We start from the raw sequence: 23207 nt of genomic DNA, 5'->3' as shown, positions 1-23207 counted from the left end.
TTAACAGTCTAGAAAGCAAGAAGAGTCAAGAATCTTGGTAAGTACTACATTCTGTTAGCACACTCATGCTAAATCATTATGAAAATCCACAGATGTGAAACAAGATACCTTAAAATGAGCTGCATTATTTGGAACATAAGTTATTTTGAAACATTTTAACTAAAATACCCCTAGAGTAGGATCTGAACAGACCGCGTTGCATCAGGGCCTGGACTATTACAGGCTCAGGAAAGAGAAACAACAATAACAGACAAATTTCCTCAAATACAACATGTTTAACAACCCTCCCCCCCCCCCCCCCCCCCCCAATAAAAAGCTAACACTGAACTGAATTTGAATTGTCCATAAGGATTTTCTGAAATGTACTATATTGTGCTGCTAATAAAAAATTAATTGAAATAAATTTCTTCATAACAAGAAAAAATATTACTCCCTTCTATTTGTATCATAACAGAGACAATGTTTAAGAGTAACTTTGTAATTACTACAATCTGCCATTTAAATGTTTTCCTCTGGGTTTTTTTCAGTACAAAAATACTCCTCTGTATGCAATTAACTCCCAAGACGGTATGATTCCTTAGAACACTCCATCACATACTTATTTTTCTTCAGTTTTAGAAGATACGTTCCATTTCTGGTTTTAATTGAGTAAGAAAGATTGTCATCTGAATGCTCCTGGAAACAGAACAAAAGATACCACTTAATCAGGTGGTTTTTCTACTTGGTTGTGTCCCTTCCATGTTTTGTTGGAGAAGAGCAGTCCAGCTACTACGTATGATTTAAGTGTCTACCAAAACACAGATTCCTAACCCTCATGCCTTCTATATTTTGGCCTCAGCAGCACACTTTATGTTCTTCCCTGTGGAAAGTTTAAATTCTATTACCGTATAAATTTTCACTTGGAAGGCAGAAGGGCACGGCCCATGTATGCACTCCTTGTCCAATGACCACACCGTGTTTCCTGACACTCCTTATGTTAATCATTGGTAGCCGGATGAACAACTCACAGATTCTACCTTAATTGGTTTGCACAAAGATGACTAATGTTATTTCATTAACAGTCACTTCAGTAATGGACTCGTTACCTAGCACAAAAGAGAGTTACCTCAGAACTGAAGAATTAAGGCTCAGATCTTTCTCTTTTAACTCATTTGTTTAACTTGTGCGACTCTGTGGGACCGTTTCTACAAAGCAAGCACCAGCCCTTTAGGTGCTACATGGCTGAAATCCTCCGGTTATCCAAAGGCCAGGTTCCATGAGTAAAATAACACATACAGCATGGTTCAAGTTCAACATCTAATCCAGCTCAGAGGAAATGGAAATAGTCTTTATGTTCCTTCTCCCTCCTGTTTTATAAGGCTGTTAACAGCACTAGAAGCTTGAAAGGTGCTAGCTTGGACCGAAATCCCAGACATTTGGGGAACAAATATACTCAACACTAGTTGAAAACACTAAGAATCTAAAGAATGAGTGCAGGGCACATTTCTTCACAAAAATATGTATACTATACATTGCGTGTGTGTGTGTAATACAGGGCAGTATCAGGAAGAACAGCTACATCAGAAGAAAAAATCAGGTAGAATGACAAACCTCATGAAAAAATGGGTGATGTTTCTCTCTGCCTGTCAGACTTCGAGGAATAATTATTTCTAATGTAGAAAGTCTGGATGTCTGTTCAGAAGATACACCTAAAAAAAAAGTTTGAAATGTCTAAAGAATCAGAAAGGGTAAGTAAGCTGTTACGTTGGCAGCTGCACAGTGGTGATTGCCGAAAGACCATTCTAATCTGGCTGTAAATGGAGAAAGAGTAATTTCACCAGTACAGGACCTGACTGCCCATGCTTCAGTTTGGGCTGCTCTGTGCCAGAGCTCTTGGATTATGCTTGGAATGTCTCAGAAATCAACATTTTGATTCATGGCCATGTTAATCTTAATTTCTGAGTGTTTAAAATGTGGCCTCATGCCGTTTTGACTGTACTCAAGGTTACACCACTCCAAACAACTGATGTAAAGTGCTAAAACCTGCAAATTCAAGCAAAACTTTTCTTTAACAGGGTGTTCAAAACTGGCTGGCAATCTTGGCTTTGACTCTTGGTCTTAGTTACATTATAAGCTTGGATAATAGGTCAGACTCTTCTCATTCCTTCATATAGACAGTATCAAACCAAATAGATTAGTCTTTTAAAAAATAAACCCCTCAATGAATATGACACTAACATAATAGAGAATTCCAAGAACAAGAAAAATTAAAATAAAATAAATAGATGCCTTCCTGTATTCAGTGTATGTTTTGATAGTGACGAAGAAAGTTTAGGAATAGTCAAATTGATTAAAAAAAATTAACTTCAGGTTAAAGCTGGGTTCTTCTGAAGCACATAAAGAAACACTATCACATGATTTAAACAATCTTAATTCTCACTTATTCTGGATTATTAATTTTGTAATTTTGTCTATAATTTTCGAAACATTTTTTTTCTCCCATGACTTACGCTTTTAACCTGATGCACGACAAAAAAATTATACAGCTGCCATCTCTGCCCACCTCTCTGTGCCATCACAGTAATTTTTTAAGTAGCTGGCCAGTTAAAATTAACTGCAAGAGATGCAAACATCTCAAATGGAATTCAGTTCCTTCAAGCTTTGTGAAATCACCTTGTTGGTGCCAGGAATACTGTGCTGATCCGTAAATCTACAGCAGGGCTCTCTAGGCGTGGCTGGCACAATGGACCTGGTGTAATTGTATGGTACAATTGTTTTCAATAGTGGGTCCAACTTTGCCAGGATATTTCAGAACTTGTTAGACAGATAATTGGAGAATATTGTATCTCCAGGAGAATAATTTCAGTCCCTAAATACACTGGGGGATGTTTCTTACTTTCTTCAACTACTTCGAGTTGCTGTTAGGTCCTGCACTTGCTCTTCTCCCTCTTGCTCATACTTCTACTTCTTTCGGCCCTTTCCTTGATTAAATCAACTCTCCCTTCAGCCCTCTCGTTCCACATAAATGCCTTTACTTGTATTCCTTCCCCCCTTGCCCTGAATGAGGAATACTTGCAGTTGTCCTCTGGATATAATTCTGCCGCCCACTGCATGTATAGTCTTGGCTCACCATGCTGCCTCCTGCCATCACCTAACGCTGCATTTTGTTTGTTCAAGTGACAGTCAAACCTTTGCAAAAGGTTTGTGGCCATTTAAATCATATCACAATTATCTCCAGAACATCATGCCAATGCAGGAAGCTAAAGATGAGAAGTCTTCCACATATCTGGTTTCAGGTAAGTGGTTTTATAAAGTCAAAACCAACCGCCAGTGACTTTAAAAAAAATTGCGTGAAATTGAATTCATCTTCCTTTTTCTTGTCAGCTCATCAGTCTGGTTTGAGTGTTGACTTTAGTCAGCGGAGACACAACTGTTGCTATTAAACAGGCCACAGAATCAACAACATGGGTTTTAACAACAAAAGTGGTTTCTTCCCTCTTAAATTGTTCTTTCATAAGGAAACAAAGAGATTTCTTCTCATTTATGGCAGTACAAACTCACCCTCAGCCTCCCACGTTCCTGTGAAAGGAATTCACAATTGCAAAGAAGCCACGTAATCACCCATTCAAAGTGGGGAGGAGGATTCTCCAGTGTAATGATGATCTCTACCTATCAGGTAACATCAGGGCTTTTATAAGCTAGCTGCAGGCTGCACATGTTTAACATTAAAGACTGCCATTGCAATCAAAATGTGGAAGTTGCTGTTAGTGAACAGGTCTGCAAAGAATATTGGCGCTCAGTATTTACTTCTGAATTTGCCCTTAATCTTCAATAATTTCACTACCTAAATAAAACAATCCATTCTGCTTCATGAGTTAAATGTGTGTTGAGCTAGCAGTGGAAACGCGGTTCTAACAATTTAAATTCTGACACCTGAAAGCAGGTCTTTAATGTGCATCATAAAAATATCACTTTCTGAGAAATATTTCGGTTCTTACAGCTAAATCTAAAATCTGAAGACAAATCATAAATGGAAATGAGTTAATGAGGCACTGAAACAGAACTGTAGGCAATTCCTTCACAATCCTGAAGAAGAAATCTTTTTCTACAGTCTGTACTATTGATGAAAGTGACAGTAACTGCAGTTGTCACCACCCGTGTCCTGTATGGAAGATGATGTATTTACCTACCTATACATCCTGGAGAAAAAAACCCACAACAAACACAAAGAGCTCAACTATAAAAAGGTTCAACACGTAATCTTTTCCAGACACCTTTTTCCCGAACAAGATTTTCTCAATTAGCAGGTCAGCTAATAGCCTAACAGCTGGGAAGAGCCATGACTCGATTTGAAAGGTGTGCATCGTTATGATCAGGACTGGAGCGTACAAGAAGACTTGGAGAAACTTTCTGAGTATGTAACAAAAGCTGAAAACTTACCTTTTATCCAAAAAGGTTTTCCAGTTAAAGTTAGTCCAAAAGTGAACAAAAAGAGGCTGTGTTTTAACATGATTAGGTTTGCTGGAGAAACTAGTACAGCATCTGAGCAGACTGTGTACCTGGCTCTTAGCTGCTCTGCACCAGGGAACTAGAGGAACAAGAACCGTCTGCTCCGATGGTAAACAACAGAAAAAGTACTCCGATACTTCGTCTCTGCTAAGGAAATGGGAAGTAAAATTTAATCCATTAGGCTTGCAAAATAACCTGGTTAGGCAGCTTAAGGCAAATAACAAGCAGCGTGTCCTTAAACGCTGATTGGAGAGAGGACCAACCCATGCTGGGATCAAACTGGTTTGTTCTAAAGGACTTTGATACCACAGTGAGATCATACGAGATTAGAAACATAAAATAGTGCTACCAACGTATACAATGTTTAGGATGTTTATACTGGCTATTATCAGCTCAGTTAAAAAACCTCTAGCATAAAACAATCTACTGTTTGAAATTTCAGCTTGTTGTTCTCCATTTTTTCATCTTTACTTTAAAAATATCAAAAATACAATGTGTATGAATGCATGGAAATCCCATAAACATGTGGAAGTCCCCCAAACAGGGATCTTACCCAGCCCCTTCTATGTTAAAGATAATTCTCCTCACCAAAGTAATTTTGTGCAGCTCATTGCTCTTCCAGGATCAGAACAATCCTCCGAGGCATCCTGCAACCACATTGCCACCAAACGCAGAAAAGAAATGCCTCTAAACCAGGATGAATTTGCTATGTGTTTCTGAGGTGTCAAGCGCATTCAGAAACTCAAAAAGGAGACCGAGACAGCAGTTTTCGTTCTAAAACATTTACATTAATTAATTTTAATTCATTCATTCATTAAAACAGAGCAAATCCGTTTTTTCCATTGCCAGTAAATTACATCAAACAACGGCTTAAGTGAAAAAAAGGGGAGAACCGACTGCATCAGTAAATATTAGCTTGTACAAAGCCTGCTCAGATCCACTGCCCCGTTTGCACGGCCTAATTACGGCCCCTCGGCCGGGCACCCACCGAGGAAGGCGGCACCCGCGTCCCCGGGCGTTCGGCCGCCTCGCAGCGCTCCCTGCCCGGCAGCCGGGATCCTACTGGAAATGCGATGAATCCCATCTTTTATTTATCGCCTGTCTCCTATGCGGTGCACCGTCGGCGGGCGGCTCGGCGGGCCGTGCGCTCCCCGGGGCAGGCCCGGCGCTGGCACCTGCCGCACGCCGGGTGTGAGCTCGGACGCCTGGCGGACAGCGCCAGCACCGCCGCTCCCCCCGCCCCAGCCTTCGCTCCCCGCGGGAGGGCGACGGGACCCCGGCAAGGCCGATCCCGGGACGCGAGCCCCGGGCGGGGGTCACCGACCCGCCCCAGCCGCGCTCCCGCCGCCCGCGCATGCGCAGCCCCGCCGCCCGCCACCCCCGTGCAGGCGCCTTCCGCCCGCCCCGCCCCCGCCCCGCTCGGTTCCGGCCGCGGCGCAGCGATGGCGAGTGGCTCCGCGGCGGGGCTGGCGGCCGAGCCGTGCTGTGTGGCGGCGGGGTGCTCCTGGCCCTGCGCGCCGCCGGGCGGCCTGGCCCGGGCGCTCTGCCTGCGGCGGGAGGCGGGCGGCGGCGAGGCCAGGTGAGGGTGGCGGCGGCCGGGACCCTCCGTCGGCCGGGGAGGGCCGCGCTGTCCCCCTGGGTCCCCTCGGGCGGCTGCGGCCAAGCGGGCGGCGTGAGGGGGCGCCGGGCTGGGCCGGGGTGGGCGGGCGGGCGGGCGGGAGCGAACCTGGGCCTGGCGGGGCAACGCGGCCGTGGCGCTTCCCCCCCGCAGCACCGAGGCCGTCGTCGTGGAGAGGCGGGCGGGCGGCGAGGCGCCCTGCGTGCTGCACCTGGAGTGCCGGCCCGGCGGCGCCGCCGAGATGGTCTCCGTCGGGATCCTGAGCGAGGCCCGCAACATGGAGGTGTACGTGGGCGAGGAGTACTGCGGCACCGGCCGCGGGCAGAGCCTGGGCGCCGCCCGCACCGCGGGGTGAGTGGGGCCCGGGGCGGGCGGCGGGTCGCTGCTGGGTGCCCAGCCAACGCGTCTGGCCCTTCTCTTACTGGCAGCCTCCTTGTCTGTGTGTCCGGGAGGTGCCGCGGCCGGTAAAGCCCCGGTGTCCGCCCGCGCCAGCCACCCGGTTGGGGCTTTCTCGGAGGTCTGAGCAAAAGTGGTTCATTGGGAGCGGGCACCGCCGGGGCTGGGGTCCCCGCTGCGCCCCCCGCGCCCCCCGTGCCTGCGCCGGTGCCGCCGCCTCGGTAGAGCCGGAGGGCTGCAGGCGTGCTGCCGCCATCTGCGTTCTGTTACTAGTGAAACGTTTGATGAAGTTACAAAGTGCCACTTTGAAATTGCGTTGCGTGAGACCACAGCAGGAGTTTAGGACAGGTGCAACCTTCCTGTGCTGTTTGCTCTTTCTGGATGACGGATGTGCTTGTCTCTTCAGCAGATCTCTTTTAGCTTATCTTTATCAAAAGATCTCTTGTCTCTTTGGTAAGTAGGCATTACCCACTTTTAAGGAGAAGAGAGAAAACAAAAAAAGGATTTGTTTTCCCCTTTAATACTTCCATGCTTTCTTAGGGGAATTAAGGCGGTGTGTTCTCTTCTGTTTTTAAGTCATTACATGGCACATCTGCTTAATTAGCTGAATAAAAACAGCTGATGCAGCCTCAGGGAAGATGCATGAATAATGTACTGAACCTCTAAAGCTTCACTAGCAGATAATGTAAGTAACACACAAAGCCATTTTTATACACTATCCACTAAGATTCAGTATGAGTTGCATATAAGCGTTAAAACTGCTATACCACATTAGAAATATTTTCCAGTCACTCATGTTTCTTATCAAAATATTTACTGATACAGAGTATTTCTAAAGAAAAAAGTACTTTATGTAGTGATGTCACAGCTCATTTATTTTATTTTTCTAGCGAAACTGACAAGGTTACTTTATACAAAAAGTACCTGAAGTTCGAATGCCCTGCAGCCTCCTGTAGAATTAAGGTAGGGACCTGAACAGAATTGTTCTATTTTTCTTCATCTTTTTAATCACTTAGTCGACTAAATTGCATTGCTCTTAGTCAAATTATTGGTTTTACACACTTTGGTTTGTATAGTCACTTAAAAATCAGTTAGATGGCGCTTCGTCTTGAAAGCAGAGTTCTCCTTTTAAATTTGGATTACAGATTTCTTTTTATGAAGACAATATTTATATGAGACAGAGAATGCAGTCTTACAGGAAAAAGCTTCATAAACCAGATAAACTGCAGATACTCAATAGTTGCTGTGTAATTGGAACTGTGAACTCTGATGCAGTTAAATAACTAGCCTGATGTATCTAAAATGTTAGATGCCTAAAACCAGGAAAAATGTAGCTAGTATGCTGTGCATCAGTGTTTCTGAAAGAAAGACTTGTGAAATTTCCAGTTTGTGTGCAATATCTGAGAAATTGGCTCTTGCTCCAAATTGGAATGGAAACAGATTTCTCAATACCTTAATTACTCACAAGTGGGGAATCGCACATTTGCAGCAAGTGAGAACTGGTTCTAGGAAAAATCCATCACTGCTATCTCACCAGAATTCTGGGAGGTTAATTTTTCCTACAGGTTGGAAGGTCATCTACCTAAACACAACCATTTTAAACCCTTTATCAGCAACAGCTAGAAATTGGTGTCAGTCCAGAAAAAGTATTTGAGAAATGAGAATACCATATAACAAGAAACTATATTTAGCCCTTCTAAAGACAATTGAAAATTGGTTTAACCCTGTCTGTATGTAATTCCAGAGTGGAAATAAAAAATACTGCATATGAGGAGGCTTCTATTTCATCACAAGAACACATGACAAGAGTTACAGAGAAGACAACAGGTAAATCCAGATGAGAAATTAGGCCACATTCTTACAGGTATAGGAGATACCATTAATACAAACTGTCAAAGACAGCAGAGGCAACTTCTCTCTGTGCCTCCATCTCAGGACTAGAAGAATTCTAGTTACCTAGTCAAGAACAAGCTGTGTTTTGATTAAATATTAATATCTCAGAAGAGGGGGGAAATGTAATGGCATATAACAACAGCAAAGTATTCACACTACACATGATCTAGGACAGAGAAAAACTCCAACCAGCAGAAATTCCTTCTGGTCTTCAGGCCTATAAATCTACGACATACTGATTGCATTATGCTCTTCTATATTTTTTACTACATGATTACCTTACTTGCTTAACCTGCTGTTGCTTGGTAATGTGAGCATGGTTCCATGTCACAAAATTCTCTAGTGGTAAAGCCATTTTAACAGAACCCTACATTTGTCAGATCACTTTCAGCTTATCACACTATTCTCTTGTTCTGATTGCTTTCTTTTCCAGTGGGTCTATACTGTACAGCAGCTTAGCAAAAAGACTTTGATTTAAAACATGTCCCCTTCTCCCTCAGTGTAAAGACAACTGATTTAGATCTTTGAGCCAAGCAATACAAGAGGATTGTTTTACAGTGTGTTACACTGGGAGCCTGAAATGATGTCTATGTGAATATTAGAAGCTTCAATCATCAACATGATGTATTTCTTGATTACTCATGAAGTACTGTGTTTTCCATTCACTTATCTTCATATTATGATGAATGAAATTATCAGACCTAGCCTTTGCTGTAATTTTATTAGTATGAAGCTAAGCATTTATTACTCAGACTAGGGTGAGGGTAGTGGGGTTTTCCTTTAATTATTGAAAAGTTATTCCTCATGGGTAACGATGAGAACAAGCTATGGAAAACCAGTGTAAACTGATTACAGTAAAGCATGCCAAATGGTGAAAAACATTGTATAGAAGAAGATAATTCCCTAGAGAAGTGTACTACAAGGTTAAATGCTTCCATTTGAGATTGTTTGAACCATTTTTGTAGAACGAGATAGTTCGCAAAGTACAGTGATAAGAAATTAAGTATTACCTATCTAATTTATCAAGATGACTTGGAGCATCAAAGTCTTCATTCTGAGCATCATTAAGTGCAATGCACAACTTCCCTATCACAGTATTAGATCACAAACTCTCTGCTATCCAAGCATCACATCCAGGTGGGGCTTGTGTCTGCCCTGACTCAATATAACTCCCTGTGAAATCAATGAGACTACTACTGTTGACTAGAGTGAAAAAAACCAGAGATGGAAAAAGTATTGATTAATCAAGCCCTTTTTTCCAGCTGAACTATGATACCACAAAAAGTATCACAGTTGAAGGGGCTTCTTCCATTATACTGTGCCAGTCTGTACATAAAAATGAGTCTGCAGCGAATATTATGTTTATTCCAGTGTAAAAAGTAATTTTTAGCTAGCAAACCTATTGAAGAAGTTTATATGACCATTTTTTTCTTGTTTTATAGTCTTCTGTATGTGCATTCTTAGGATATCCTATTATTATAGAAACATAAGAAAAACCCCTTCCTGCCTATGCGCTCTAAAATTATTGTGTTTTCTGCAAGCTTTATCAGCAAGACATTGAAAGGATACTGAATTGAACAACAGTCAAAGAATGGATCTCCATAGATCAGTTTGGCCTTGAACACATTCAAATGTTTCAGATAAAAAATGAAGGCAAATTGCAGCTGGAACTTGCCACTAGAGTTTCACATATTTCACGGTAGTCTTGTCATTCTGATTCAATCCATTATTAACACAGAAGTTTGTTTCACAGAGAAAAGTATTATGTACTGTCCCCATTATACAGAAGAAAAAGCTGAACTAGTGTTGTTTTGAATTTAATTATTAAGAGGAGATGAAATATAATTAAGATAGCTTCCTATTTTTGTATATGCAATACCAGATAAATGTCAGCTGCACTTCCCTGCTAAAGAAAGTTGAAATGTATGCATTGCCATTTGTTCAAAATCTAATTCTAAAAGAAAACTTAATATCACAAAAAAAATTGAGATATCTTAGTCTTGTTCTTTATTCCAGCTTCATTTATTTCCTTCTTTAAATATCATTTAAGAAATTTCACACTTTACTAAGGACCCTTCAGTCTTCTGCAATAAAACAGACCTTTCGAGATGTTGCATTAAATCATTTAAGGAAAGTAAACTCAGATGGACAAATTAGGTTCTTATCTCATGGAGAAGAAAGGGAAGCATCATATTTGATTGTTTAAGCAGAGGTCTAGACTGTCAGAAATACGAAGCAAATCCCTCTCTTTACACATCCAGACTTGTTCTTTCTTTAGCACCATACTAAGAAAAAATATGGTTACCGCAGCTCAGTGAAGGTCTTCTGAAAACAATGGGACATCTAAAACATCTGAGATACACAAAGAATCTGGCTGAGCTGTTTAACCTAAAGAAAGGAAGACCAAAGAGGAACTTGATAGTTTTTTTAGTATGTGCAACACTACTGTAAAGAGGAAGAAAACAATTAGGTACTCTTTAGTCATTGTGTATAAGACAAGAGGTAATGGGCCTGTACTGCAAAATGAAAGACTCAGGTCAGACACAAGGAGAAAAAGACTGGTATCAGACTTGTGGTTTCAGAAATCAATAAAAATAGGCATATGGATCCCTGGAACAAAAGGCATAGGCTTAGTGAATACCATCTTAGGAAAGGGAAATAGACAAAGACATTTCAAGACAGTTTCTGTGTTTACTGGGTCACTAGGGAGATGGATCAGTTCTCTGAAAAAAAGTATGCTTTCACATGAATCATAGAAGGACTTTAGTATGAGCAGTTTCTCTAATTTCAGTTAAGTAGAGAAAAAAAAAATGTGCTTATTTTCTTTCAATTTGCAAGCCCCAAACCAAACAATATCCTGACACAAGATAGCCCTAAAACACATGCTTAAATTCCTCCCTGTTCAGGAGACCATTCAAGCAGAGCTCAAGCATGTTTTTGTTATTCTGAATCAAAGATCTGAACCTGTTATGCTTGCTGAAACATGATCGTTAATGGCCAACACAAGCTTTTTCAATTAACCACAATTTATTATATTGTTATGTCTTTTTTTAAAAAAAATGTGTATCATCCAAGCTACTTTATCTATGTGGTTCTTGCCATCTGCTGGCAGATATTTTATGTTGTCAATTTAAGGTTAATGAAAAATAATTAAGAAAAAGGTTAAAAGCTATATTAGTATATGTGTTTCAAAAACTTTGAGAAATTTTATTCAATCAAATTAAGATTAAAGCACTTCTTAAATACAAACTTAACATAGTACCTATTCTATATATTACCTAAGGAATCACTATAATATAGCATCTAATCACTAGAAGAAATTCTACAGATGACAAACCAGTAGTAAATCAATTACTTCACCTACAGATGAAATGTAGTCATTCAGTTCCATACAAGCAACATTGTACAAAAGAGATGACCTTGCTGGGATAGCATTTTTATGTAATATAGATGTTGCATAAGAAAGAATTCAGCTCATATGGAAACAGAAAATTGTATAAATTTGTAATTTCAAATACCAAAGAACATCTGGACCTTGAGGTTTACTAATCTTCATGTTTAAGTGCATGGATTTTAAGACTGATTGCATATATGGATAGGGTCTCTTTTCAGTAGCATTTAAAAAATAAATGAGCACCCTTGCTAACATTTCACATTATTAGCACTTAAGACTAATTCACATACCTGGTTTTAATGTTTTGATTGCCACAGGGGTGGTATTGTTCCACCGTCCTTCCCATACCTCACCAAATTGACCAGATCCTAATTTTTTCAACAATTTCAGAGACTGCCGGTCTATCTCCCACTGATCAGCAGTTTTATATGACAAATCAAAAGTAGTAGGAATTTGTACCTGGTAAAAATAAAAATAATATAGTAATTGAGACATAATATTTTTCAACAGCATATGTAAGTCATTTTTAACTATGTCATGTTTAGTCACACCCGATATAAATGTTTCCTTAGAGTACCCACACATGATAAAGTGATCTGAAAACATAAAATACAGCCCACATCTGGGTACTTTTCTTAGAAATAAGAAATACTCTAAAGAAAATATCCTGCCATTAAAAGTAAAAACTAAAAATCATCCCTCTAGTAAGCCTTTTGAATAGTGGCGTATTGCTTGCCTGAACCTTGTGGGTTTGTCTCAGTAATTATTTATGGACAGCTAGAATTATGAAGTTGGAGATTTCATCTCCATATACATTTATAAGAAGGTATTTATAAATCATGATTTGGCATATTTTCTGCTCCAGCCACATATGATTTGTCCAAAAGGGCATGGTATTTTTTTATCAGCCTGTTAGCTTCAAGAACAAAACTGTAGCGCTGCCCAGAACTTCCTGAAAATAAGCAGATCATCAACATCTTGAAATAGTAGAAGCAGATACGGGGATAACACTTTCTGACTGTTGAGTTAGCTTACAAACAATAGGTTGCACAGTTTAGCATCTACTCTTACCTTTAGGCATGGCTTTCCCAGCACCACGCAGAGACCATCACTGTTCTTACTATAATAGTCAACAAACTCATTCAGAGTTTTGAAAGTCTTCCTTCTGCTTAGGAAAAAGCCTCCTTCATCCAGCTTTCTGATCCTGTAGTGCTTCACAGATACGCCATCAAAAACTAAGAAGATTTTAATATATTAAGTTTCCAGGAATTATAGCAGTGGTACAATACAGCTTATTGCCAAACCATCCTAATATTCCTAAATGTATTTATGAGGACCTTAGAATAAATTATTTTAGTCTCAAAGATGACAACTATAAAAAACCTCTTTCAAACCAAAACCCACTGTTTACATAGCTTAACGTATCTAGTCTATCGGTCTTCAACCATTCAGGTTTGGAAATTCTTGTTTGCACCATAAGAAATGACACAAAACACATAAATGCATCTTCTGTGAGGCAGCTCTTATTTTCCATCTTTTAGGACACCAGAACCAGCCAGGAGCATCTAATTCACAGTAATCATTTAATCAGTTTTTAATATTTCATTTGTCAGTGTTAACGTTCCAAATAGCAGCTGCTGTGCTGGCAGGCATTTTAAAGCAAACAGAACTCCACACAGCCATCATTCTCTGAAAAGCACTTACATTTTCCAAGGGTTTTACTGAGCTTCCCGTCTGTTTGGAATATGTAAAAGTCAGACCAATAATGCTCTTTTTCAAGTAGCTGATGACTCCCTTTCCATTGAAATGTGTTTTATTCTGATCTGTTGTTTCCTAATCAACAAGACGTTTCTCTCCTTACCTCCTGTAGATTATTTACATACTTGTCATGATGCCCAAAGTGTCCTTTCCTGTGAGTGTCAGAGTACCCTTTAGAGGCGTCAGAAAGAAGGCTGGGCCACTGCATGCTGGGGCTAGACCTGGACCAGCAGCAGGCCAGAGATGGACAAAAAAATGCATTGTCACTCACTGTGTGCATTATTGAAGGAATATTAGGTTTGTAATTGCCACTTTTGATGTCTCTGTCATATATGGCTTTGAGTAGTGGTCTTCAAAGCAAGGTGTGTGCAACCCAGACAGTGTGCGCAAGACAATCCGTTGGGGTGTGGGAAAAAAGTATTTTTTTGTACCATTAATAAGACAAAATAAATATTTTAAAAATACTGATTATTTCATCTTTATCTCATCCTTTTTAAATTTTTTTGTATTTCTATAATGTACATAACCATACCAAAGGGTAACTGATTTAGCTCCCATCAATGCCACAGCTGTTAAATCTAATAGTAACAATGTTCCTCAATGAACCTAGCTGGTAATTAGGAATCCTGACCACATAAAGCATAACTTCAGAGGGAAGGTGTTTAAGTAGTAGGATAAATTTGCTGCATCTCAAACAGAAGATGCATGCATCAGTGAAAGGAGGTTTTCTGATCCTAGGAATTTCAGATGGCAAAATGCTCAGCGCTCAAGGAATGGTACCAAGCGGTAATGAGATTGTGAGAGACAAATATTTGAAAGTGTGGATGGGAGGGGGGTTGCCACCTGTTAGAGCTGGTGTGGGAGCAAGGTGAAGTGACACAGGTTGTCCAGTTAGGGCGGGGGCCAGTGAGATTGAGAATTGAGCCAAAAAGGAGAATGGGAATCATCTAGTGAGCCTGGAGAATGGCCAGAAGGAGAAACATTGGAGCAGGACTAAATGTGAAGCACCACATTTTGGAAAAATACAAGTAAGAATAGATAAAAATGGGAACATAAATCAGAGGGGTATCTCACGCTCCATTTAATGAAACAGCATAGTGCTTTTCCACGATGAGTGGAGAACAAGCTCTCAAGGGGAGAAGGATGCTCCAGTTGCCATCCTGGTCACCCAACATTACCCCTTTTCAATAGACCAGGTGGCTCCTTCCACACCCATTGATTTGGGAGGTTCCATTGTCCCCTTCTCAGGCTCCTCGCACAAGACAGAAGTGTGAAAAGCAACAGGGAGACATAGAGGAAAGGTCTCCTGCTGTTTACCTCCAGTATACCTTTTATTAGCCAAAATTCCAACAAACATAGTCAATTTGGTCATGTTGACTAGTGGGTACTCTTAGCTGAATAATTGAATTGAACTGTTTTTCAATACTAGAAGCAGCCTCAGTCTGGTACATTCGAAAATCTCATTATAAAAAAAAATTGTTATTGCTCCCCTCTGGAGACATTATAGCTGATAGATCCTTGATACTGTGACACTGCATGAATGTTCGCAATCACTTTGGTCACAATAACAGAAGAATACACAGCTATACATAAAAAAATACAGAAAATTGTTGGTTGCATGGAATTAAAAAAGCTTACATAAAGTATAATTTCTCTCACCATTTAAGTGATTGAGTTAAAAAGGAGAATATGTCCTTCCTCAAGTACTGTCATGTATAATCAAATATTTTTCTACTGTACTGTGCGGCTGTCATCGCAGACCACCAGAGGGCATATAGGAGCTGCTGAAAATCTGAGGGCATTTACTGTCTGCCACAGGTAATGTTTTGAGACCTGAGAACTTACAATTCTTCACGAGGACCAGAAATGAGAATATTTGTAAGTATAACCCCATAGTATAAAGACAAATACATCACACTTTTAAAATGCCATTTCTTTTTAATTAACACCCATAATTAGCATTTTCAAAACCTAAAACACACGTCTATTTTTGTGATGCGTCATTTGGAAATGGGGCTGAAGCAAAATGAAAGAAAGAGTAATTCAGTAATGACAGACTGAAAATTTAATGAATTTTGTAAAGTTCACAGGAAAGTGCATCTGGCCAAACGAATTGCTATTTATGTTGTATTGAATAAAAGGCCAGCACGATCACTGTGTTAATCCAGTCTCAGTCGTATATCACAAGTGATAGTAGTTTGACTCCCCACTTTATTTAGTAGCAGTATTACAATTATTACTTGTGAAGCAGCTAATATTAATGCAAGAGTTGGTTCGAAGGATGTACTCTAATTTCTTAGATGAGCCTTGTATGAAGCCTTACGATTGGCAATATCCAGGTCAGGTGGTGATTTGTGTGGCAAAGCTGGAGAAAATCTCTGTGCTGATGCCACCTCTTCCTGTGATAAGCAGCTGAGATTAATGCAGTATTTGGCAAGGGGCTGTTTACTTGCACCCCATGGCTGAGTCTGGCTGTACAAGTCCTGCACCGCACGCTCACAGCCCTGCAGCACGGTGCGGTTCCTCTGCCCAACAGGATGCAGTGCACATCATTCAGTGAGAACCTAGCTGAAACCCCCTCTGTGCTTAAAAGGATAGGATTGCAACTTTAGCTTCACACAGCTTCACAGCACCTGCATTTGAAGACTACTTTTCTCCTCAGCCTGCCCTTCCCAACAGAATCACAGCTCCCCATTAGATTTCTTAATGATTTCTGTTCAACAGAAGCATTGCCCTCTCTCTGCTTCCCATCTTCATAAGGTTGGGCCATGCAGAAGTAGATTTTGCCACCCCAAGGATGAGAATAAAATAATTCACTACTCCTTCCCTATTGTAGTTGGAGCCCAACCCAGTCAGCCTCACACGGGGCACCAATTGTTGCAGCACAAACAAACTAGTAGGCTGCAACAAGGCTTTACCCTCAGTCAGATTCTACTGCCCATGCTGCTTCCCCTCCCTCCAGAGGTCAGACCACCTCTCACACCATCCTCAGGGTTATTTAACCACTTGGCAGGAATGATCTACACCTGCACATTGTCCATGTCAATCAACCCACCGCCTCTGAGGCAAGGCCACAGCTGCATGTTATCAGTGCCCATCAACCCACTGACTGCATTCCTCTACACTTCCCCAGGGTAGAAAAACGTATGGTGACATCAGCAAAGTCCACATCTTCACCAAATGAATTGTGGAGACATTAAGGCACCATTACCACCAGTGTCCCAGCATCTATCCTGTCTGCAGTCCTCCTCCAGCACAGGCAGTGCAGCGCTACTGGCAGAAACTGTGCCTGGTTTCCATCCCAGGATGGATGTGGGAATGTGGGAGGAGGGTGGCTTATGAGATCACCCTCACCAGCACAGAACAGGTGCAGGGGCTGATCCGAAACCATTCTCCTGCTAAGGCCATGATTCTGCCACTCCTACCAGCCTTCTGCCTTAAACAATTACCTATTTTTCCCTGTGCTGAAACCCAATCTGGCCTAGAGGAAGCCACACAATCTTTTTATAGGAGCATGGGGGAAAAATGGAAGAAAACACAAACCATTTACATTGTCAATGCAATCAGTCTCTCAGATACTATTATTCAGCAAGGGGGGAAGTAGAGAACCTCCTGCGATCATTGGCAATGACACTCAATTAAGCTGAGCACATCTAAATTATGGCTTTTAATTAAAAAGAGGCAATGTCTAAGATGGCACCAACATGTTTAAAATTTAATACATTTCACACCAGATGCTGCAGTTATCAACATAAAAATCTGTCGACAACATGTGCATTTTTAAAATGGGAAAACCTATTTTTAAAATGTCAAACACTTTAAAATTATAGCGACATATCTCGGTGGCCTATCTGGTTTGATGAGCTTTCTATTTAACCATTCACAGATGAGAAAAACCTTTCTGAACATGACTTTTTGTTTTTAATTTAAATGGTCATTTATCATCTAAACCTTACAAATTGTGAGTTTTCCCATCAAGGCAAGTTAGAAGTGAGAAGTGTCATTATAACAAAAGATAGGATTTATTTCTTTTTGGTTTTTTTTTTTTTTTTCCTAAGAAGATCCATTTGTCTCCCTCATTAACATTAAGTCTCTTATATATTGCCTATATGAGTATGAAATCAAGCATGAAAGTAATAAAATCAGTTTATGGGTGCTTGGGTAAAAGATCTCACTTCATTTTCTACTTCTTTTCCTTTTTAGCTTTATTACATCTAAATGTTAGTCCAGAGAGAGAATTACAGTATTTTCTTAAAGACCTTAACTCTTCTAGACATTACCATCTACTCTGGAATGAAACCAAACAACAACAGAAGGTAGAGAAAACCCAACTAGTCCTACAGAGAATGGGAGTTTGGGGTCTATGCTTTCTGCAATGAAAAAATTGGAAACAGAAATTAAGGACATAATTATGTCAAAATATCACAAAATATCAGTTTGTGACTTCTTCCTGTCAGTGTATCAGCTACCATGGAGACAGAAGCCACCCAAGACCTTTCAAAAGAATAGTTCTGAACTAGTATTCCTCAAAAACCCACTACTTCTCTGCCTCAGCTTTGAGCGTCTCATAATTCCTTCTGACGGAACAAAGAGGAGAGAGTCAGAAAAAAATGCCTTTCCATAGCATCTGGTGGACTAAACAACCTTCATTCCAATCAATACTCCCCACAGTACAATCCACTTCATCATTTGCTGTGGGATGCACTAGCTTTCCTAAAAGTAGACATAAGTAATGACATTATGGACATACAATGTCTAGACCGTTATGTCTATACTATTAGGTTGGAAGCAAAAAAGCTTGCACAACACAAACAGGCACCACTCAGTCAAGCCTATTCAGTAAGCAGCAAATAATATTTAACTCTTCAGGATGAAGTAGCATGCCACGGCTAAATTACATTCAAGTCTGGGAAACTACTAAAAGATCTAGCAGCACTGGTAAATCATGTCACTAATACTCACTGTCTACAGACTTCTTCAGAGTTTATTCTCTTTCTTTGCCTAAAAGAGCACAAATGTTTAATAAATCTGAGATGAGACATACACACATGCCTACATGCTCAGAGGACAACCCACATTTGTGCATGAAGGAGGGCTGGCTCCTATATCTGGAGCTTTGCCTCCCCATGTATTACGTTCTTCAGCACCACATCTCCCTTCCTTCAACAAACAAAACGACCATGGAAGAAATCAGCACTGATGGTTTCATATCTTGCTGTTATCAGCCATCATCAAATCTCCTGTTCCTGAATAAGCCTATTCAGAAACCTGAAAAATGTCTATGACAAGCTTTTATAATTTAATCAAATATATAGAATCATATAGAATATAGTTTCTGTCCACAATTTGTAAGGAAAAAATTAAACAGCAGAATCAAAAGATGATCTCATCCTGCCACAAATACTGGCCTAGTATTTATTTTCATTCTTTTGGATTTTGCTCTGCGGTACTTCTTGGTTTAAATAAGGTACTGCTGCTTTCCTGTCACAGAAGTAGTCAGTACACAGTGTGAAAAATTAAGAATTTGAATCTTTCCTAGAAGGCTAAATTTGGAGAATAATCAAAAGACACTGCATTTCTACCCCTAGGTGTGCAAGCACAAGATTTTTCATTGATTTTTAGTAAGGTGTCATGTATTCAAGTGCCAACATTAAGCAGATAATACAGGTCTATCTATCCTTCCATGCATAACACCATGCTGCTATCGGTCTAGCCCAGTCCTTGGATGAAATCCATTCACTGATGAAGAACATTTGAAATCATGTGAGACAGGGATAAGCTGGCATAGAGAAGGAAAGCATTTTGAAAGGTCTGTGGCTATAATGCAGTCATTGGATAAAAATGGGCAGCCACAGGGGTCAGTTCTGTCACAATCTGGGAGCAATCTGATTCCTTGGTGTTCCTTATCAGCACTTCTTGGCAAGAACAAACTTCCTTGAGGACAAACTGAAGATTATTTAATGAACTCTCCCAGAACTTGAAATATCATATTTATTTCAAAAACTTCCCTGTATTTCACATCACAGCCAACGTATATTTCTTTGTTTTGGCAAAAAAAGCTACCCTCCCATTACCACAAGACATTGCAGGTATAGACCCTTTCCCTAGGATTTGGAAAGAGAAAACAAGAATGTGCCAAAAGTTCATTAAGCTGCTTAATGTGTTTCTGTGTAATGCTCAGGAATGTGACTGACACATAAACATCCAGGCAGAAAAGGAGTCAATACAAAAGAATCTGGTTATGCATAAGGTGCCTCTCATTTTACTGATACGACTGCATGTGACAACTTATGGTTTATTCACAAGCATCAAGAACCTTTACTAGCATACGGAATTTTATAGGTAAAGCACATTAGGAAGTTTATGTGTATAGCCCTGTTGTCTCAGGGATAACGTTACACTCTTGACTCACACTTGTATGACAAGTTTGATAGAAAGTGTTCACAGAAAACAACCGATGGACGGTCACATTTACTAATATTGCAAATATCTATGACTTGAAAAAGATGACATGTACACATATGAGTAAGTAAAATTACTACCAAGTAAGAGTCAATAAGAGTCCCTATTTTGTAGTCTTTTGGATTAAAATAAAGGACTTAAAATAACTTTCAAAACCAATCATCATCATAAATCTAACTTTTTACTGATGTTTATAGCTAACTTTTCAAAGAAATATAACTAATTATAAAGTACAGTTTTGAAGATCTTTCTATCATTTTGTCCCTGAAAACCAATAAATATAAACCTAAGGGTGTGCTCTAGAATAAATCTCACTTTCTTAAACTGCAAATATCTGCCAATATGGTTTATTTTTTATTTTGTGTACTAATCAGAACAGTAGTGTACAACTGTGATGTATTTTTTGGCATTTTTATCATGAAAATAGTTTCTATTTAAGGTAGCTGGCATGCTGGAAGTACTAAGCATAAGAAAGTTCATTTCTGTTCTGAGCATATTAATAAACAAAGCCTATAAAATAAATGGAAGTAAAAACTCAAATTACTCTTGCCAAGTTTTCTTTATATATCCTGGGAAAGAAATATTATTATGAACTTAATTTCATTTTCATGCTCACAGTTTATTGTTCTCAAAAATGGAAGAGTCCAGATTACCTGAGAAATTTTTAAAACATTGTTTAAGATTAAAAACTAGAAGTTACCTGAGAGTGAGTATTCGCCTTTTAGACTTTCACTTTCTCGGATTAGAAAGGCTCCTGCCTGGTTGCCAGGGTATAACAGTTGTTTCTCAGCATCTGCTCGTTTGATTGGGCCAAAAAACCATCTGAACAAATAAAAAAACATTAATTTTACCAGTCAATGAAACATACCAGAAAGACAATTTAGCTTTTATAAACATCCTGCCTATTTACTAAAAGATAATCTGTGCTATGCTAATTAAATTCCAATAGAATGAAGGGAAAGGCCAACAAGATCTGCACAATGAATTTATTGCTTAAAATATTTACATATTTGAGTGAAATCTGGATTTTACTGCTGATGAAAAGTCCTACTGATTTCAAGGGAACAAGAATTCAGAAGTGACAGACTGGACTTATTCCAGGAAAAAAGAAATTTTGCCAAGGCTGCTGTGGCAGAAATTCATGCCAAGTCCATTGACATCACTTGAACTATGTAGAGGTGCAGGTGTGTTAACACCCTGAGAACTTAAAAGTCAAAGATCCCCAAAACTGCAGAAGGGCTCTCAGGTTCCAAGATGTAAACCACCCTGCAGCCTTCCCCATTCCACTGACATGTCACCATGTCATATGAGTTACTGGCACTGCTGCTAGATAAACAAAACCAGTTATTTTCCCCAAGTCACTGCAAACATCTCAATAGCCAGGTCCTGTGAAAATCTGCACCTATGTATGCCTTTTAAAACATATCTTTCCTCCCTCACTAAACCCTGTAGTTTACAGGGACTTGGCCAAGCAATAGTTTTAGTTTGCTCCTCTGAAGGTACTATTTAGTTCTTTTGTTGCTTTGTGCTGAGTGCAAATTAAATGGAAATAAAACTGAAATGAGTCAGCATTTTCAACTGGGGCGGCATTCAGCTTCCATCCAACAAACACAGAAAGCTTTTTCCAAGATTAGCTCCACCCCTTATTTGAAGTAAATAATGATAAATAATAGATAATAATAATAGATAAATAATTAGATGCCATACACTCATAGGAGAACTCCTTTTACATTAATCGTAACTAAACCTATTATGCAAACGTTTAAGATAAATCAATGTATCGCACCACACGTAAGTTGCTTGTTCAGTTAACTATTTGATTTATCAATGACTAGTGAAAAGTACAGGAGGAGTCATCAACAAACTACTTTAGTATCTGTAAGGCTTGTAATCACCAAGAGGAATGGAGGAAATAAATGAGAACATTACGTGACACCTTTGCTGAGCAAGCATGAGGAATGAAAAAGGGTTTTGTATGAATAAAGAGGAAATAAAAAGAGGCAAATACAGATGGTGCTAACCCATACTGAATATGCTTTGTTAAAAGAAGAAAATGACATCCAGATATTCTGGACTGCATTCCTGTCCTCTGACTTGAAGATGATTTCTATAAAATAGGCCTTGATACATATTTGGCAAGGAAAGGAATCTCATTAGAAAGCTGGAATGTGTTAGTAATAATTTTAATTAGTTAAATGTGTTCATTCATTCAACTAATTAATTAAATTCATTAATTAGACTGTAGAAAAATAAGTAATCAGTAAATGTTCAAATCCTTGACTGAGGTTCTTGTCAAAGAAATGAGAAGACAGAGTACAAATTCAACTCCCAAAGAAAATTTGCCTGCCCTAAAAACTGCATTAGAATCTTTCTGAAATATCTAAACATATCCACCTTGAGAATAACATCTGAAAACATCACTTAGTAATGTCCAAACTGACTGATCCTCATAAAAGCATATAAGAAAAGGTGTTTAATTTTGCGTCTCCTTTCTTCATGGGTTAAGAGGATATCAACCGTTCAAAATGATTTCATTTTGTACCAAAGCCAAAAGAGCTTTCAAGGCATTGTTAACGTTGAATTTTATGTTTAGGATAGTCAAAAGTATAGTCTTTACATGACCTAGTATTCGTACATACAATGCTAGTAACTCAGTCAAACATGCTAAAGCTGAAACCGTGAGCAGTAATGCAAAGTATGCAACAAGAGGAAATTGTTGGTCTATTTGGGAAATACAATTTAAGATAATGTTACCGTGTGTATGTAGAATCATGTCTACTATATAACTATGATTTTGGGAAAAAATACATAAGTGCATATTGTATTTAGGCATATGTACCTGTTCCTTTGAATTAAAAATATGTAAAATTAAAAGATTATATGTTTTATTAAAGATTATATGTTTATTTTTATTAAACTGGAAAAACAATTAAAATCAATATGAATTTACCATTAAAGGTCATATGAAGGATATGTCATATGTAGGTTCTGACTCCAGATAAACTTAGCAGTTAAAAACATCCTGACTTACAAAATAAGGTAATTAAAGCAACAGTATTTGAGAAGGTAACTGAAGCAATTATTATGGACAGTGAAAAGTGAACACATACTGTATATTACCTCATTTGCCTGACTTTATATGATGTGATTAAAATATTTTAGAAGAATATAATGAAAATCACTTTTAATAGCAATTGA

At 39.3% G+C, this 23207-nt stretch overlaps 2 protein-coding genes across 7 annotated transcripts in view; one reads left to right on the top strand and one right to left on the bottom strand.

Annotated features, from left to right (window-relative positions):
• FRK (fyn related Src family tyrosine kinase) overlaps positions 1-23207 on the bottom strand; it is a 75700-nt gene that overhangs the window by 17263 nt on the left and 35230 nt on the right. The window contains exons 2-4 of the mRNA XM_080389716.1: positions 20710-20831; positions 12861-13024; positions 12080-12248 (exon numbers count right to left, since the gene is read on the bottom strand). Coding sequence (XP_080245842.1) covers positions 12080-12248; positions 12861-13024; positions 20710-20831 — 455 coding nt within the window. The remainder of the gene's footprint in view (positions 1-12079; positions 12249-12860; positions 13025-20709; positions 20832-23207) is intronic.
• On the top strand, positions 5280-8288 carry LOC308064762 (uncharacterized protein). Of its 6 annotated transcripts, none has more exons than XR_013928514.1 (5): positions 5889-6067; positions 6260-6955; positions 7079-7187; positions 7393-7465; positions 8247-8261. XR_013928514.1 is itself a non-coding variant. In XM_080389729.1 (4 exons), the coding sequence occupies exons 1-4, from the start codon at positions 5562-5564 to the stop codon at positions 8271-8273; spliced, it is 804 nt and encodes a 267-aa protein (XP_080245855.1). In that variant the 5' UTR covers positions 5280-5561; the 3' UTR covers positions 8274-8288. The 6 variants fall into 6 exon arrangements, 1 of the variants encoding a protein (XP_080245855.1); XR_013928518.1 differs by having other exon boundaries at positions 5894-6067; positions 6260-6457; XM_080389729.1 differs by lacking the exon at positions 7079-7187 and having other exon boundaries at positions 5280-6067; positions 6260-6457; positions 8247-8288.

This window comes from Falco punctatus (assembly GCF_963210335.1).
Source record: "Falco punctatus genome assembly, chromosome: 5".
Taxonomy (NCBI): domain Eukaryota; kingdom Metazoa; phylum Chordata; class Aves; order Falconiformes; family Falconidae; genus Falco; species Falco punctatus.
Note: the sequence above shows the minus strand (reverse complement) of the source record. Positions and strands in the feature narration are given on the sequence as shown.

Excerpts from the sequence above, each read along its gene's own strand:
- LOC308064762 (XM_080389729.1), top strand. The coding sequence starts at position 5,562 with ATGAATCCCATCTTTTATTTATCGCCTGTCTCCTATGCGGTGCACCGT. Across the intron at positions 6,068-6,259 it reads GCGGGCGGCGGCGAGGCCAG|CACCGAGGCCGTCGTCGTGG; the intron begins GTGAGGGTGGCG and ends TCCCCCCCGCAG. Across the intron at positions 7,466-8,246 it reads CAGCCTCCTGTAGAATTAAG|AGTGGAAATAAAAAATACTG; the intron begins GTAGGGACCTGA and ends ATGTAATTCCAG.